This window comes from Aythya ferina (genome assembly GCF_964211825.1).
Source record: "Aythya ferina genome assembly, chromosome: 10".
Lineage (NCBI taxonomy): Eukaryota > Metazoa > Chordata > Aves > Anseriformes > Anatidae > Aythya > Aythya ferina.
Window position 1 is genome coordinate 11424186 of NC_140306.1, and position 17353 is coordinate 11441538.

General features: G+C 50.9%; 1 protein-coding gene and 1 long non-coding RNA gene across 5 annotated transcripts in view; one reads left to right on the top strand and one right to left on the bottom strand.

The window, feature by feature from the left end:
• Nucleotides 1–6453: 6453 nt before the first annotated feature.
• The window catches only part of MGLL (monoglyceride lipase), a 63876-nt gene continuing 52976 nt past the window's right edge, over nucleotides 6454–17353 (bottom strand). Inside the window, exons 6-8 of the mRNA XM_084530774.1 lie at nucleotides 16478–16567; nucleotides 11075–11290; nucleotides 6454–10117 (exon numbers count right to left, since the gene is read on the bottom strand). Coding sequence (XP_084386900.1) covers nucleotides 9992–10117; nucleotides 11075–11290; nucleotides 16478–16567 — 432 coding nt within the window. The 3' untranslated portion in view covers nucleotides 6454–9991. The remainder of the gene's footprint in view (nucleotides 10118–11074; nucleotides 11291–16477; nucleotides 16568–17353) is intronic.
• LOC311442025 lies at nucleotides 11302–16471 on the top strand. Of its 4 annotated transcripts, XR_014696417.1 has the most exons (4): nucleotides 11302–12803; nucleotides 13884–14121; nucleotides 14223–15137; nucleotides 15240–16471. It is a non-coding gene; the product is annotated as an uncharacterized lncRNA (long non-coding RNA). The 4 variants fall into 4 exon arrangements; XR_014696415.1 differs by having other exon boundaries at nucleotides 11302–14121; XR_014696416.1 differs by having other exon boundaries at nucleotides 14223–16471.

Here is a 17353-nt window from a genome sequence, read left to right on the forward strand (position 1 = left end):
GTGAGGATTGGGCACGGGTTCCCTGCAGCTCCAGGGTCTTGTTTCCTGTAATGGTGGTGGCACTACACACGGATGAGGAAAGGGTTTGGAGATCCAGTGTTTAGCGGGGACTTGCTAAAGTGCACATATACTGGGAGGATGGGTCTCCCTTCCCCGCTAATCTCACCTGGTGAGGCACTCATGCTCCTGCCATATGAGAACTGCAAACTCTGCCCCTGCTCAGAGCATCTGCCCGTACCTGGCACTCATTGCAGCTCACGCAGGCAGACTTTGAGCACTGCTTGCACCCAGCAGGCTGGGTTCAGCTGCAGTGAGAAGGTGGCACTGGGCTTAGCTGGTGTATTCGAGAAGCTGGGATTTGGCAAAACCACGTCAGGACTGAGTTGCACTAACAGAAGCTGCAGGCAGAGCAGGAATGAGGTGCAGTGCCACTAACTGGACCCCAGATGCCCGTGCACTTTGTCGTCTGTGTTTTAACTGGTTTCTCTTGCCCAGCAAGTCTCTTTGTGGTGGGAGATAGTGGCTGCATGGCTGCTTCAGTTCTGTTTCAAAAAGCTCGTGAGGACACATACGGAGTTGTTGTGGTTTGCTTTCTGCAGCCATACAGGGGTGGGGGAAACGGGTGTGTGTGTGCAGGGTGTGTTGCTGTTTGGGAGCAGCAGGAGTGCTTCTGTTTGGGGTGGTGGCGTGGAGAGGAGCTGTGTGTGTGTTGTGTGGTGTGTGGAACGTGTCTATGTCCCTCTCCAAGCTTAGTTTGGCTTTGACAAGACCACCAAAGAGACCAGCACAGCTTGAACTGGTGAAGGCATCTCAGTAGATTTGAGGAGGGGAATGGCTATTTGGAAAGCTGGAATATGAAGCCCCATATATTTGGGGGAAAAGAAGGGTGGAAGAGCAGAGCTGCCTGTTTTCTTGCTCAGTGAAGCGTCAGGCTCATGAAGCCTGCACAGAAACAACCGTCAGCTTAGCCCAGCCGGTTATGTTCCCCTGTGCATCTCCTCCATTTATGGCTGAAGATGACACTGAACATAAGCACGATGTTTAGTTTATCACATCCCCTCTGCTTCTCCCGCATAAATTCCCCATCTGACATCTCGGTAGGCAGCTTCCCACAGCAACGGTTGTGACAGCCCTGCACGAGGCTCGCTCGGAGCCCCAGAGAGCAGAGCGTGGCCTTTGCCTTCTGCTTGTACTGAACAAGATGTAGGCACAGGATTACCGAGGAATGCGCTCATTCTTTTCTCCGCAGATGCCTCAGCTGCTTAAGCAGGATGGATGCTGGCAGTGGGCAAGGCGGGAGGGCAGCAGAGGAGGGGCAGCGGTGCTGGGAGGCATTTTCCATGTGGCTGCTCTTAAATAATTCCATTCCTGTGTCCTTAAGCGTGGAGCGAGTGAGGCTGCGGATGGACACGTGAGAGGAAAGGTCAGCGTGGCCTTTTGATCTGCTCCCCCAGCAGCCCCGTTCCTCACGGACCGCTGAGCAAACCCCTCGGCTGTCTGCGGCCGCTTCTGTGAGCCCCGCTGGATCGGCCAATTACCCGGGGTCCTTTATCCCCCCCACCCCTTTTGGCAAAACAGGGCTGTGAAAAAGCATGCCTAAGCAGATGGTCAGCATGCAGGCAAGCTCTCTGATTAACATGAGCCAGGTCAAAAAGTAGATCGGAAATCACTTTATTCTTGCTGCATATAATTTTATCACGAAATAAAAAACTTAGGATTTTTCTTCTGTTGCCGGCGTCCTTTTTGTGTTCTGTTGCCTCTGTCCTTTTAATTTACTACTTGCCACTTGTCGAATTAAGGAGATTGTAAAGTTTATCAGAGCAACAATATATTTAAGAAGAAATGTATAAGCATGTGTGCAGCAATAAAATAGTATATTTCACTATATGCGTTCCTGCTGTAGCCTGTTTGTTACCGACTCACATCAGTGTGCCTTTATTTCTGAAAGGACTTGGTGGGTTCTTTGGCACTTGTTCCTGCACCTGAACCAGGGCTGGCTCTGTACCAAACTTCCGAGAAGTGAAGATGTGACTGCTCTCCTCTCCTGGTGACCTGTTCGGACAGTCCTGCCATTGGTGTGAAGCACCAGCTTGGTTTTGTGCACTCCTTTCTTCCAGAACTTTTCTCCCAGCACTGTTTTTGTGAGCAGTTCCATGGTGTAGATGTGGTCTGTGTGCTGGTGGCGTGTCAGGGAGATGATTTTAATCTCGAGGTGCTGCTCTGGGAGGTCAGTTGTCTGATCCTCTCTGCTCGTCACCCCCTGCCTTTGTTATTGCTGGCTTCTCGTTAAATCCAAGGATGGAGATTTCTCAGCCTCAGTGAAAAGCTCTTCCTGTGCTTAACTCTGACGTGTTCAGTGCACTCATGGTGCCCTCAAAGCACGTGTTTTCTCCAAGCCTCAGGCCTGCTGGAGTGCCAGGCAATGTTTCCTCTCCTCTGAGGACAAATTCTCCCTTCTGCCCCCTTGTATGCCTGCATGGCTGCGATAGTTCTGGTGGCAACAAGCACGACGAGCTGCCTGCGCACAGCCTGCTGACTCCAGAGCATGCCTTGGCTTCAGAGAGCACGGATCCAAGCACCCCCTCCAGCTCCCTGTAGGAACACGCAGCTTTCAACGGGGGAGAGCAATAGTAACTGAGTGAGTAATGCTGCTGAAGGGAGGGACGGGGTTTGGCAAAGTTCAAGCACTAATCAGGCTTTTGGGACTCGAGGAGCGGTGCTTATAAGGAGTGTCATTGTGCTGCGAGAGCCTGGAGTACCAGACGAGGATCTTTCAGAGCTGTCGGCGCTGGTACAGTCATGGTCAAACAAACAGTGTGGAGATGGCACCTTCCCACGGAACAGCTCGCAGGCGCTGTGTGTTGACAGACTCGTCTGCTCAGGGTGACACCGAGCTGTTCTCTCTTGCTGTGGGCAGCCTGCTGAAGGCTGTCGCAGCTCGGGGAGCTGGATTGTGTCTGGGCTCGGTTTTTAAGGATGAGCGGCTCCTGCTGGGGCTGGCGGCGGAAAGCGAAGGCTTGGCTTGGTTCTCTGCTCGCGGGGTGCGTTGGCAGAGCCGGTTTTTATTTTACCTTCTAAGCTAAAACAGATTTGACATAACAAATTTATTAAGATAAGAGAGGCCACGCTGGCAAGCCATTTGTCATAGTTGGGGCCTGTTTGGAATAAAGGTGGCGGGGCTGCGCGCCTTGAAGAAGCACCAGGGGAGGAGGGCGGTGAACTCCTCCGGGGTTACGGATGTTTTGGGGATTTCAGGTTGGAAATTGTCAGGGGGTTACTGCCAATAAGCAAGGCGAGGTCTGCAGGGAGGCAAGCTTTAAGCTAAGTGTGATTGGCATCTGGGGAAGCTGTGTACGTGCCTTCCGCTTTTCCTGGCCGTGGTTAACTTCGTAAGCCCGCAGGTTTCAGGCGAGGTTTGAAGGGCACTTCAGGAGACGAAAGCAAGCCTTTGGAAGAGGATCGGTACCATGCAAAGAGCTAGCCCTGGTCTCGAGGGTCTGGTTGCTCAGTTCCCAAAATAAGCTCTGAGAAATGAGTGTGAGAGCTTTCCTCTCCCTCCTCCTGTTGCTGGCAGAGCAAGCTCGAGGGGAAAGGGAGCGGGATTGGAAAATGCCATCTGCTCCAGGGCTGCTCCCTCCTGACTGCAGCTCGTGTGGTTTTCTGACAAATCGTCCCAGGGGGCCGGCTTTGCTCCCTGCTCTCTTTGCTGGTGTGGCAAGACATGAGGCCATTGCTTTGGCACGGTGTGGTAAGCAGGAGGAAAATTGGGGAACGCTGTGGCAGGGCCAGATGTGCTGGTTCGTGGGCTCGGGTGGAGCTGGCTTCTTTTTAAGGAAAGCCAGAGCAGTGTGACGTAGCTTTCCTGTGGAAGAAACTGAGCTGGTCTGTGTTGTGCCAGTGTCATTACAGCCCTGGTAGGAAGAAATGCCTCCCTCTTTAATCTTTTGTCCTATTGCTTCTTTGCTAGCCGGGGTCATCCCAACACCATTCGTGCGAGGCTGTGACAGTGATGAATTGTGCAGGGCTGTGCTGAGACCTGCTCTAGAGGGAAGGAAAGTAAATACGTTAGTTACCGCTCCTTGAGATATGCTTTTGGAGATGAAGGCTGATCTTTCATATCAAGGCTAAGATGACATTATATCTCTCCCTTCTGCTCAGAAGGTTTTATGCTAACACATTCTTGGCACGGCACAGCAGAACCACCAATATTTCTATGAATTTTATTAAGCTTGCTTCCATAACGGGAGCCAGCAATCTGCTCTCTCTAACTCCTTCCACCCTCCTCCTCCCTGGAAGTAAAACTGAACTTTTATCCAGGAGTTTTTAAACCAAGTTTGTTGGCGGCAAGTTCAACCTCTTTCAAATTCCCCAAAGCTCTTGTTCAGAAGCTGGGAATGCCTCGGGCAAATTGTCCAGAAAGATTTTCCTTCCGAGATGCTTCTCCTTGAGCGTGGCATCTTCACAGCCATTCAGGGCATGGGCTGTGTCCTGCTCCTCCTGGGGTGACTGCTCCTTCCCTCCCCGATGCCTGGAGGAGATGGCGTTTCTTTATTCCCGCTGTTACTTCTGATCACGCATGCAATCCAACAACAGCCTTTTCGGTCTGCAGGCACACAAGTGGAAAGTGTTTCTCTTGCTCTGCTGGCTGGAGGACTTTCACTGTGCTAAGAGGGCAGCTCAGGCGTGCGTGCAAACTTTTGGCATTCTCTGGGGGCCGGGGGCTTGCCAGTCACGCGAGAGCCCCCGGGCTGGGTTTGGGTGCAGTGGGGGACACGCACGCGCTCGGTACAGGAATAGTGGGCTTGGTGTTCAAAGTGCATGGGCTGGAAGCTGGAAGCTGGGCTCTGCTGGCGCTTTTGATGTGGCCAGCACAAGGGCAGCCCTGTGCTGCGGGCAGGATGCTTGTTGCCTTCGCTCCAGCACAAAGCTGACCCCGCAACCCATGGTGAGGGAACATCCCTGTTTTTGCTCTGGATCGGGAAGCAGAGCTGTCTGCATCCAGCCTGTGCACCCCGCCAGCTTCAGGGTTTGCTTTGCTGGCCTGAGCAGAGCTGTGCTGGTGCTGCCAGTGTGTTTTTTGTTGAGATAAAGACAAGGCTGTGGAAGGAGAGCTGCTGGCCTTGGGAAGGCTGGAGAGGCTCTGCTTCTCCTGGGGCTCTGCCCTGCGGTCAGCCAGGGGATGGCTGTGGGCCCTTCCTATGCTGCTGCAGGAAAGGTACCACTCATCCTTCCCACCTGAGCTCCACTGCTTCCCCTCTGTGTGTTATCTCTCAGGACAGCACAAGTGTTTTCCATGCTGGACATCCTGTCCTCCCCTCCGCTCCACCCCAGGCCAGGCAGGTCCCTCTGCCAAGTTTCCCTTGCTCACACATCATCGTGTACCACGCGACCCATCCCAACTCCTCATTGATCCCACAGGAATTGTTTTGCATCCAAATTCCTGGAGTGCTTCCAGGCACTGAAGAGCTTCCCCTGCTTGCCCTGGTCCATGCAGGGCAGGGACAGGGTCTGCTGTCCCCCTTTCCCGCAGTGTCACATCAGAGGCCGGGGGATGCCTGCCCAGCCTGGAGAGGAGCCGCCAGCTCGGGGCAGCACAAGGCCTGGCACGGGCTGGGGGAACAGGCACAAAGCCTCAGCCTCCTGCTGGCCTGCGGGGTTGGGCCACGAGCACGTGCTAAAAACAGCAAGGCCACCCACGGCCGTGACAGATCGCTGCGCCCTGGGTGGTGGTGGTGGTGTGGAAATGCTGGGTAAGACGCACCGCCAGAAAGGAGGATGAGGATGATGAAGGGCGATGGACTGGGCACCGGTACCTGCAGGAGAGGATTCCTGCACCAGGGCACCCTGAATGCACCGAACTGGGGCTGGGCTGGCCGGGCTCTCACCCGCTCTGGGCACTGCCTGGCAGCTGGCGAGGGGCTGGCCCCGCTCCCCGGCCCTCTTTGGACTCACAGCCGGGGACACGAGGTGGCATTTACCTTGCTGCTCCCCTTGGCCGTGGTGCACATGCTTCCTGTTCCAAGTGGGCGCATTTCAGGACAGAAATAACATTTTAACAGGCTTGTGGAAGTGTGGGGAGCAGGTCTTGAAGGAGGCTGAGTTTGTCTGACACTGCAGGCTCCTCCGTCAGCTCCGGACCCCCATCCCATGTGGGGCAGGGGAAGCACACGAGGAAGCACTGCTGCGGTGTCACAGTGGCTTTTGTTGGGCTGCTCCGGGCTATAGCAAACAGCAGCACAGGGCTTCCAAAAAAAACCAACTTTCGAGCAGAAAGGCAACCTCCGACCCAGACGCCCTGGTCCATGGTGGCTGGGGAGCAAGCACCAGCCACAGCGGCAATGCCCAGGGGCTGCAGGTGCTCCTCCACAAGCTGGGTTTAATATCTCTGTGCCTCTCCCTTCTCACCCTCCAGAGACACAGTGGTTATAAATGATGCTCTCAAACACGCTCCGCTCAGAAAACATAACTTTATTATTAGTTGCAATATACCTTGTATTCCTTTAAGAATTCTAAACTCGTATATGGTTTCCCACTGAAAATACGTGTATGTATATACGCTTTTATATATGTATATATATATATATATAAATGTATTTTATTGAACTGGGACACAACGGAACAAGAGAGACAAGCTTGGAAATTACTTGGAAAAATAAATGTGATCTCCATGGATTTGTGCTGGCAGTGTGCTAAGGTAAGTGGTGTAGAAAGAACAGGCTAAATAGGAAATGTGATGGGTTGGGCGGAGGGGAATGGTCTCCCAGTGCTACAGGAGGTGGGTGACACAGGTGGGAGTTGCACGGTGCTATTGCTCGGTCACGGGTGCCACCTCTTCTCCAAGGCAGACCAGGCTCCAGCACGTCTCTGCACAACAACACTTGTGAGGCCGGCCGTGCTCCCTGCAAACGGTACCTGCCGCTTGGAAATGGAGTTTAATTACATTTCCCCTGGCAGCAGCTCTGCTCATTACTAATCTGGTCAGCAAAGGGAGGGTTCCTCCGGGGCACGGTGAAACCAAACTGGGTCAATGTAAAGTAGTTTATGGGTAGGGGAAGGGAGCAGCAGGGAGCTGGGGAGTGCAGGCTGAGAGCTGCAGCTGGTGCAAACCAGCCTCAGCTGATCCACATGCATCTGCTCCTGGCTCCCTCCGGCCCTACTGGCTTCCCCACCCGAAAATCTCCACTCACCAACCTGCCTGGAGGCAGGCAACATTGGGGCTTTTTGGGGTAGGTTTCCCCGTGTTAATTCCTTCAGAAAATTCAGCAAAGTGGCTGAGGGTAGCAGCAACATCTGCTGTGCCAAGGTTTGGGGCTAGTTTGGCTTTTTGTTGTTCATTTTTAACCAAGCTACAGTTTTGTTTGCTGACCTGATTTTCAATCGCAGCTTCCCCCGGCTGCTGTCACTGAGCTTATCCAGACAGAGGGACAAGTCTTCCCTAGATGAAGATAATTGCCTGCCTTTTATTTCTTCTGGGCTGCAGATGTGTCGTGGGCGGAAAACGCGCTCTGCCAAGGCACTGCCCGCAGCCCAAAGCCAGGCTGGAGGGAGCAGACGGGCTCTGACCTTCCTGCTGCAGGGTCACTTCCCTCCGCCCCGCAAAGTGCTTGTCAATTTGGGATGAAATGAATGTGGGCATCGATCTGCTCCTCCTGACTTCCTCGGGAAAAGTGCTTTCGAAAAATCCCATCCTTAAGTCCTCGTCTTGCTCCGACCCCCGCAACATCTGTCACCGCCGCATCACGCCCACTTGATTCCTGCTTGGGCTGAAGAAGCAGGTGAGCCTCGTCACCGCTGCAGCGCTTCTGTTCTTGCTCTCCTTCCCCAGCAGCATCTGGCAAGGAGGGACCTCGCTCGGGGAAAGAAGTTGCAACGAGGCAGGCTGCTGGAAGGCGCGGAGCAGGCACCCTGTGCGTCGCCTCATTCCCGGTGCTGCTGCAGGTTTAGCAGGGGTGGGTGGGAGCACTTGATTGCATGGGAATAATGTTTTAAGCAGAAGCTGGGAGAAGCCCAGCCGGTTCCTCTTTTTCAAGGCAGGAAAATAAAAGTGGAAAAGTGCCTGCATCAAACTCAATAAAAGAGCTTTCCTGACTTGGGCCCCTTAGGGCAATTGCAAGGACGCAACCTGCACCCACAGGGCCTTCATCCCTGCACGCTGATGGTGTCGGGCCCTGGTTCTGGCTGCTATTGCACAGAGGTCCCTTTCCTGAATGTTGCCAGAAGTGGCTCCAAAGGCAGGAGAGGTGGGGGAGACCCCGGGGCTGCCACGGGCAGGATCCAGCCCTGGGGGCAGCAGCGCACAGGGCAGCTGCTGCCAGGGAGGGCAGTGGGGTTTGTCCCCGTGGGAGATGCCCCGTTATCTCCTCCTGGAGCATTTGCAGGCTGCTGCAGCACTTCAGGGAGAGGGTTAGATTAAAGCCCTTCCCTTTGGCTGCTGCCAAGAGGCATGTCAGTAACTAGGGCCATCTCCCTGGACAAACTGACCCACACGGCCATGCTGTGATCGCTGCACTGCTTCTGCTGTCTCGATATGATTCCTCTGCTCCATGTCAGGGTCTCAAGCCTTTCTTCCATCCCTGCTGCTACCAGAGACCCAGGCAGCTCTGGGGTTTGGCTTATCTGCACCACTGGAGCGCTTCACAAGCTGCTCCCTGGATGCTGGATGTACGATTGCACCCTGTCCTCTGCCCTCGCTCCCCACCTTGTCCCCAGGGACGAGCTTGTCCCCGGTGCCCTGTGGGCCCCAGAGGTGGCTGTGCTACTCGGGAGGAGATGGGCAAGAGCTTGGCCGGGATCTCTGCTCACGCTGTGGGTCTCCTGCCAAACCGGTGGACCATGAGGACACCCGCTGCTAATCCCCACCCACCAGATGCTCTGCGCTTCTCTCGAGCATTCTTTTCAGGACATTTTCCAACTGATGAAGGAAAACAACAGATTATGACTGTAAAGTTATGGTGAGAGGACTGGATCCTGGTAGGACAACATTACTCCTTGCCAAGAGAATTAACCCTTCTTTAGACTCTCTTCCCGTTTCTTCCCTAGCTCCCAGCCACCTCTATATACATCATATATTATATTACTATATTCTCATATAACTCTGACTTTACTTTTTCAGTTTCAGTAGCGCAAGTGATTAACTCCAAGAGGAAAAAAAAATAAGAAAGAAAGAAAAAAAGCAGCCCCTAGGAATATTTACAGAATAGTTCATCTTGGAGAGGAGAAGGGGGTTTGGCCTTGGGAATAGCATGGTTTGTGAATGTGCTACGTGGGCTTGAATCTACATTCATCCTCTCCCCTTTGGGATTCTGCTCTGGTGGTGATGACATCTGAAGGTTTACTCAGCATGCCTTCCCCCAGCGCAGACTCATGGGGGACTCTTTATTCTCCCCCTGGGCCCGACCTGCTAACAGAGGTAGCAGCCAAAGGGGTCTGACCTCAAAAACCAGCCTTTCACTTCCGAGCCAGAGCCTCTTCCCACCGCCCCCATCAGATCCATCTTTGGCCTCTCCTCGTTACCCAGCACCTTCATTAACGCTCGCCTCTCAGGGCCAAGGCTATAAAGGGACCGGATGGTGGGGACAGGGAGGGGACTGTATGCACCTGGAATCAAAACTGTAAAGTGGAAGATACTGACTTTTCTAACATACCAAAAATTATTGCAGTATAAATAAACCCCCATCACCCCGGCAAAAGCAGAGAAGAGGAAGTGATGGAGGAAGCTCGTTGGCTGAGGGACATCTCGGCAACATCATCTGACCTGGAAAACTTTGACGACTGTTCCCACAGCTATCAATGCTTTCTCAGGTTATGGCAACGGCCATTTACATCACCAAGTAACACCCCACTCTGTGCCTCTTCCCCCACCCTCCCTTACACTGTGCATGGCAAAATATCCCACGAGCCCCTCCACGTTAGATCTTTTCCAGAGAAACTTCTATTAAGAAAAGCGTCTATTCCCAGAAACCCCCAGTAAGAGCTGCAAAAACATCTGCTCTTAAATATGGCTGGTTTCTCCAGCTGCTGAGACCTTCTGGCCAACCCACGTAAGTATTTCCGTGAAGACGGAGGTAGTGACCTCGGGCAGCTCTTTGTGGAGGGCATGGTAGGCTTCGTCATACACCTGCAACCAGGGAGAGAGAGGAGATTAGCACAGAAAATAACATCCTCGCAAACAGAGCAGCCTTCAGTCGCCTCTTGTCAACACCCACAGGTCCAATGCGTCCTGCCCACACCTTGTCAGGTTTTTCTCCTAGATGTGGCAGGTTATCAAATCAAGCTAGGTTACCAAGAGATGCCATCAGCACTGGCAGGCCCTTCTTCAAAAAGGGATCCCACTGCCCACTGCCAGCTTTTGTGCTGACAGGCCCGGCTCTGGGTTCTGCTGCTGCTGCTTCTCTTCCACCCTCCCACCTTCTCCACACACTGCCCTGTCCTCTCCCTGCCGCTGCCCCTCCGCAAGCAGGAAGGTGTTGGCACTGCAGCTCGACCCGAGTACCCTGCTGCACGTGAGGAAGACGATACATGTCCCAACACCAGGCATTTCTCGCTCCTTCTCCCAGTACGAACAGGGAAATGCTTATCGTGCCCCTGGGGGCTAAAGGCCAATGGGGGATGTTCCCGTCATGCCTTGTGCAGTTTTACTCCTTTCATGCCCAGGCTACCCAGTTATTTTTCTGATGACAAAAGCTTTCCCTTGGTCTCCCTGTCTCTCTTTCAGGCTCGTTCATGTGCTAACAATCGGTTAATCAGCTGTGGCTCTCTTGAAATGAGCAGATGTGAAGTGGCTTTTGTTGTGCAGCGCTTTGGGAAGGCCCCCCCTGTACCCTTATGGGCTGGGGCGTGAGGTGGGCTCGGCACTAACATGGTTGGCGTTGTTCAGAAGAGTTTCAGGGTCACCACTTCACCTGGTTATGAGCCTCAGTGCACTTGTATGGCAAGTAGCTTCACGTCCAAGTGGCCCAGGGGGTATACAGCCACCCAGGGTAAGGCCTTGAGGTCAGCCACCACACCCCTCACAGAGGCCACTCAGGCCAACGCTGACAGGCCAATACCCTAAAAACCAAGAAAAGAAGCTGACCTTGAGGGTTTTGTCCTGACTCTGCACTGTATCCATCAGTAAATGGGACCCTCTGATATCACAGAGCTTGTCGGAAGAGCCGTGTAGCACCAGGACGGGCAAAGTCAGCTTGGGCAGAGCTCGCTCAATTCTGGCAATGGCGTTCATCAGCTGGATGACGAAGGACACCTTCATGCCACCGTGGTAGACCAGGGGATCAGATGTGTAGGACTCCATCTGGCAGGGAGAAAGAGGTAATTTAAGGTTAGCAGTATTTCATGCAGAAAAGACAAAGCAGGTGGGCTGGGCAGTGAGGAGTCTCTTCCCTTGGCTCGTGCATGTATTTCCTACTCAGTCGGGATTTCCTGCTGTCAGAGTCAAGGTCGAGGCCTTCACTGTGGCTCCCCAGAATTGCTCACACAACACATCTTGCTCCATGCTGTGTTTTTCTCTCTTCCACCACTAGAAAATATTCAAGCCAAAGCTCTTTCTGCAGGCAAACAACCAGCACAGGACAAAGGCTGTTCCTGTGGGGCACCTGCCTGCATTTTTCTGCTCTGCCATGTCCCTCTGTCACTCAAAGGTGACAGTCTCCTCTGCAGCGTTCCTTAGCTTGTGTTACTTCAAGGCTGGTATTGTCCAGGTCCTTATCCTGCTCTGCTGAGGGCTCAGGTGTTTTTCTCTCTTTCATCTTCCCTCTCTGGGGACGAAGACCATGCCCTACACCTACAGGCAGCTGACACATCCAGCTCCAAAGCACTCTTACACTGAGGGTCTGTTCCAGGTGAAAAGGGTGCAGAGAGAAGGCAGCAAAAGATGGTATTAGGTGGTAGGCGAAAAAAAGTCAACAATTTGCTCAGCCAGACTGTGAAAGGATAAAAATGCACAAGAGCTGGTGCAGAAAGTCTCTAGGAATGAGTAGTTACTGCAGCAGGCAAATCTACAGTAAATATTTGTATACTGTACATGGAGACGGCCCACACAGCCACTGCCATCTCAATATTTGCCAGAACGCTTTGATTACGGCCTGGTCTCTGGCACAGCCTCCAGTTCCTCCCAACCCTGGCAGATGTTTATAGAAATGACGATTATTTATAGGTTAGCCAAAAACAGCCTCCTCCTCTCATCACGAGCATGGAGGTCTGCTCAAATTCTCATTCTGCAGAAAGGTGAGGTCATGCTGTTTCTGCATGTGCCTGCACTGAGGGCCATGAGTGGGAGAAAACCCACGAGGCCACCCCAGGGACCTGCAGCTTTGTGGAGGTGAAGGCACAGCCTGCCTGTACCCCACCAGGGTGTCAGAATGTCTTTGGAGTGGGTTCTGCTCCCATCTCTCCATGAGATGAGATTATCAGGGGCTGCAGGACACCTGTGGTGGGGCTTTCCCAGCTGAGGGGAATTAATTTGTTAGAGGGGAGTGTAGCTGGCTTCCTGTGGAGCTGGCTTCCTTCCTTGTTGTCTGCAACGTGTTGGGGCACAATGCACTAGAAACGGAGCTGGCATGGGGGAATGGTGGTGCACAGAACTCTTTCCCCATCACCTTTTACTTTATGGTATTTTGTCAGCATTTTGAGCAAATCCACCAAGCTGCACTACTCGCTTCAGCTGAATCCAGATCTGTGTCAATGCTGCACTAAAGCAATGCAGCTTTGAGGTATTTTTTTTCTTTTTTTTTTTTTCTTTTTTTTTTTTTTTCTTTTTAATTGAAGGCAACACTTGAAGGACCTTGGGGGTGCTGGAATCAGGAGAGGTAGGTGGATGGATTGACTGAAGTTCGTTTCCCATGGAGTACAACAATATTGATGAATTCACGTGTGCTGGCCCCCTCCCCAGCACCATAAATGCTAGGAGAATGACCTAATGGGTTTCATTCTCTTGTTCTCTTCTTATAGAATAGGGATTTTTTTAGGTACTGAGCAACCAATAAATATTTTTGTATAGATGATGGGAGGAGAAAAAAATAATAGCTTAATCCCAACCTAAATTGATCAGCAGTGAGTGGGAGGATCCTCTTGCTGGTGAATGAGCAAAGTCTTTGTCAGAAAGTTAATGCTCAGAGCATGAGGTGAGGGCAAAGCGGAAGCTCGTGGGGGAAAAGAGGGAGATAAAGGGAATGGATTTTATATTCCGGTGGAGGTGACACCGAGAGGAAAAACTTGTGCAGTGGAGCAGCTTTGGATGGGGAAAAAAGAAAAAAAGATTAAAGAACTCTTATCTGTATCATTTGCTGTGTTAAGCTAGCTGTAGGGAAGGATCGGTGAACACAAGGGTGGCCCACAACACCCTGCAGGCCTTCCCATCTCCCTGTCTCCTGTTACTAGACCTCTTCCAGATCTGCCTTTCTGTGCAGTCCACTTTGCCTCTGGGTGCAAGATACAACCATTAGGGCTCCTGTTTCCTGCTTAGAATTTTGTATCTTCCTATTGCAAAACAATAAATTCATTGTAAGGCATATTTCTTTGCATGCATACAAGCAAAAAAAAAAACAAAACAAAACAAAAAAAACAAAACAAAAAAAAACACCCAAAAACTAAAACAAAAAACTTTGCATCTTCCTTTTGCGTTTTGCAGAATAAATTCTTTATAAGGTAATTACAGTCTCATTCCCTGTGCGCTCTACAGGAGCAAGAGTAAAGTCAGTGGGACTATTCAACCAAATTCAATGGCAGCTAACAAAGATTTATGGGGTAAAAGAACCTGCCCCTGTGATGTTATTCACCTTGGAAGCAGGAGTGGGTTTTTGAGGTAACATCTTGCTCTCTTTTGTGTCTCTTGCATTTGATATAGCAAGCAGATCAAATAAACATCTCCATGCCCTCCTGTGTTTCAGTCCCTCCACCCTGAGGACAGCCTGCTGGGAACACAAGCTCATCAGGAAACTCTTGGATGACGTCCCAAAAACATTTCTGCAGAATAGAAAGTTGGTCTGGCAGAAGAATATGTTTAACATATAAATAATGGATGTTTCCAGCACATTGTGTGCTGCGAAGCTGTGCGTCTTGAGTCCAAAAGGAGGATGGAGTGTGCGGTGGTGGCAGCCAGAGGACTGAGATGCTGTGTCATTTTTGGTAAGTGCCTGGAGCCTCAAAGGCTGGTGTCTGAAGCTGGTCAGGAAAGCACTTCATGTTGCAGTCCACAGCTGCTATATCAGCTGTGTGTTCATCTGCAGGTGCACAGGCAGCAGAGTAAGGAGGGGGTGATTGTCTCTTACTGAAGACTACTCCATTAAGAACAGCCTCTAATGACGCAGACCTACATTTTCATCCACTGCCAAAGGCTTTCCCTTCCTCAATGGAAAGGGCAGAGGAAGAACACCACCCACAGGAAGCTCTGGAGATTTGGAACATCACAGGGCAACGGGAGTGGCAGCAAATATTTGGGTAGAAACAAAACCCACAATAGGATTTTTTATAAGCTATGCCCAGGGAATATGGAAATAACCGGATAATATTGTGCAGCCAGTTAAAGGAGTTCCACTGGCACTTCTATAAATGTGTTACAGTCAGGACTTCTCCCATCAGTGCTTTTCTCTTGTAATGCTATTTAGTGCAGCACTGGTGCCTTCCAGCTGTTGGAAGCAGGTGTGTTTAAAAATGCCATCCTTAAGGAGTGCCACATAATGAACAAGTGCAGGGCCTGGCAGAGACCCACGTCTCCCAGCCACACTCACTGCTCGGGTAGGGGCTAACATCCTCAAATTCCCCTCCTCCTCCATGGCACTGACTGCTTTCATCCTCCAGATACAAATGCAGAATTGAAAACTTTCCTCCATGTGATTTTAGTGAATTAGTTCTTTAATTTAAACCTTTTCTCTGAACTATATGCAGCAAGTTGGCAGCTGAGTGTAATTAGGAACAGGTTTCTACAGCTGGACTGGAATCAGCCTTTCTCAAGCATGTGTTTTGAGCAGCCTCACACTGTACTTTGGGACACATGTCGTATGGTGCATCAGTGCACAGCAGATGCCCATTAACTCGCCTCATGCTAGTCCCAACAGATTCCTACAACTTGCTTTGTCTTTCTTTTCTCATCTCCTTGAATCTTCCTGCTTTCAGTCCAGGGAAATGCTATGCTTGCTTCACAGGTAAGTAAACTGAAAATCATTTGATCAAAACACTCTTTGGCAGGGGCAAAACCCAACCCTGAAAACCTCGTGGCTATTCCACGAGTCTCCTTTGCTTTGCAGTTTCCTAGGTGGGTGAGACAAGAGAAGGAATATTCTGAGGCTGATGGCATTGGTCTTGCACAACCACTGGCATTGTCTTTGCTCCTGATCCTCTCAGCTTCAGTTCTAACACTGGTCAAGCTGCCTCCCTAGAGGAAGGCAATTTATTAGCTTCTATTAAGATAGGAAGCATTGCATGAATAGCAGAAGTGACAGCATCTGTCAGTGGGATGTGAGCTGACACAGGAGCAGGGAAACAACTGGCTGCTACAGCAGTGAGCTCTCCTGCTTTGGAGACACCCTTGGGTACTGTGTTCTGTCTTTCAAGCTGCTTCATGAAATGCACCAGGATCTGGGTCATTCCCTTCCTCAAACCAAACAACTTCACTCACAGACTGTGCTTCCTTCCTTTCACTCCTCCTGCCACTCTGAGAAGGAAAACACCTTGTGGTGTGTTGCAGCAGCAGTTGCAAGGGCACCTGGCTTTGCCAGTGATGGCATGAACAGGCTGCAACGGTTATTACTGGGAGTGGGTATGAATGGGAGAAGAGGCTCAAACTATGGCAACATTGACAAAAATTCACCCTGGAACCGCTCCATTCACAGTTACGGTGGTGGAGCTGGAATTAGGTTGTTACAAAGGCTGCTTCAATTGCAGCTCATTTAAGTATTATTCTCAGGCCCAGAAAGAATACATCATTTGTTCGGAAAGGCTGTAGCAGAGCCAGCGTGTAATCCAGGAGACCTTGTAGCAAGGTCTTTGGGGCAAGCATGCTCTTCCCCTGGCTGAATACGATCAGCACAATGCCATCCTGGTTTGTAAGCAGGAATACCAGCCTCCGGGACTGTAGCATTTTGCACTGCTTCACTGCAAAGAGCACAGCTGGAAAAGGAGACTTCAGCAGCGTTTGCAACCTGCCTGAGCTGGTTTTGCCACTGTAGTGAGATGCAGTGCTGTGGCAGAGACCTGTGTTTTTTCCACCCCAGCTGTAGCACCGGGCTCTGCTATGCCTGGTACCCAGAGCAGCTGTGGGTGCAAGAGGCACGCAGGGATGAGGAGCTGGTTTCCCACGGTGAGCTGTGTTTTCTGCTCTGTGTAAGAGGGCATGGTTCCACTGACCTCAGGGATGCCTCAGCCTTTTACACCAGCATAAATCTTGCCCTAGCGATTTAGCTATTTATTTATTTAAGAGAGAAATGACAGGACTGGGACAAGATACCGACTATGCAATGACTTTAAATGGCATTAAGGTTCTCACCTCTTTCTTGTTCCGGGAAACTGCATTTGGATCTATCGATCCCAGTGACAGGTTTGGGAGAACGAGGTTGAGCACTTTTGCTGCAAAAACCTGTGGGAGAGGAAAATAAGAAGTTAAAGAGATAGTTGGAGCAAGAGAGAATATAGAGGACCAAATCCTTAGCTGGTGGGAACCAGCACAGAAGTTAAACAGTAGAGAAATGTCAGCTGACATTGGAGAAAGATCTGTCCTATATTTAAAACATTTTTCTTAAAGGGAAAGTGTTTAAACTGTTCCTGGGATTGGGGTGTGCTGGTCTGAAGTGCATTGGCTGTCTGTCTACAACATCACAACTTCATCATCTTTTCCCTTTTTCTCACTCTCAAGTTAATTTACAAAAAAGGCCTCAGGAAAAATGCCTTGATAGGAAAAAGCTGTTTCCATTTGACGGTGGAGCTGTTTTTTTGTGGTTGCTACTGCCCTTTTGTGCTGCCACAGCTCTGATTTCAGGCTGCAGTGCATACGTGATATTCTGTGCAATTTGCACTAGTTGCCTAGGCTGCACTCTTTCTGATAAGCAGATTCTCAGGGGAACCTGTAAATAAATAACAGCAAAATGTGCATGCATTGGCTAAGGAAATCTATTGCTCATTTGTCTCCTGGGAATGAAACACAAAAGCATTCAGCAGCCCAGGCTTGAAACCACTGGCAGAAGAAAGGGTAATATCTTTCATTTGAGTTGATACCAAGCTTGTGCTCTGATCTTTGATAGCAGTCCTTAATTAAGTGATTACCACTTAAGTCAGAAAATACACCATTAGTGTTTGGTGGTCTATTTATGGCCCTTCTGTGTCCACAGCTGATAGCTGCAGGTGGGCTGTCACCTATGTTCTCTGT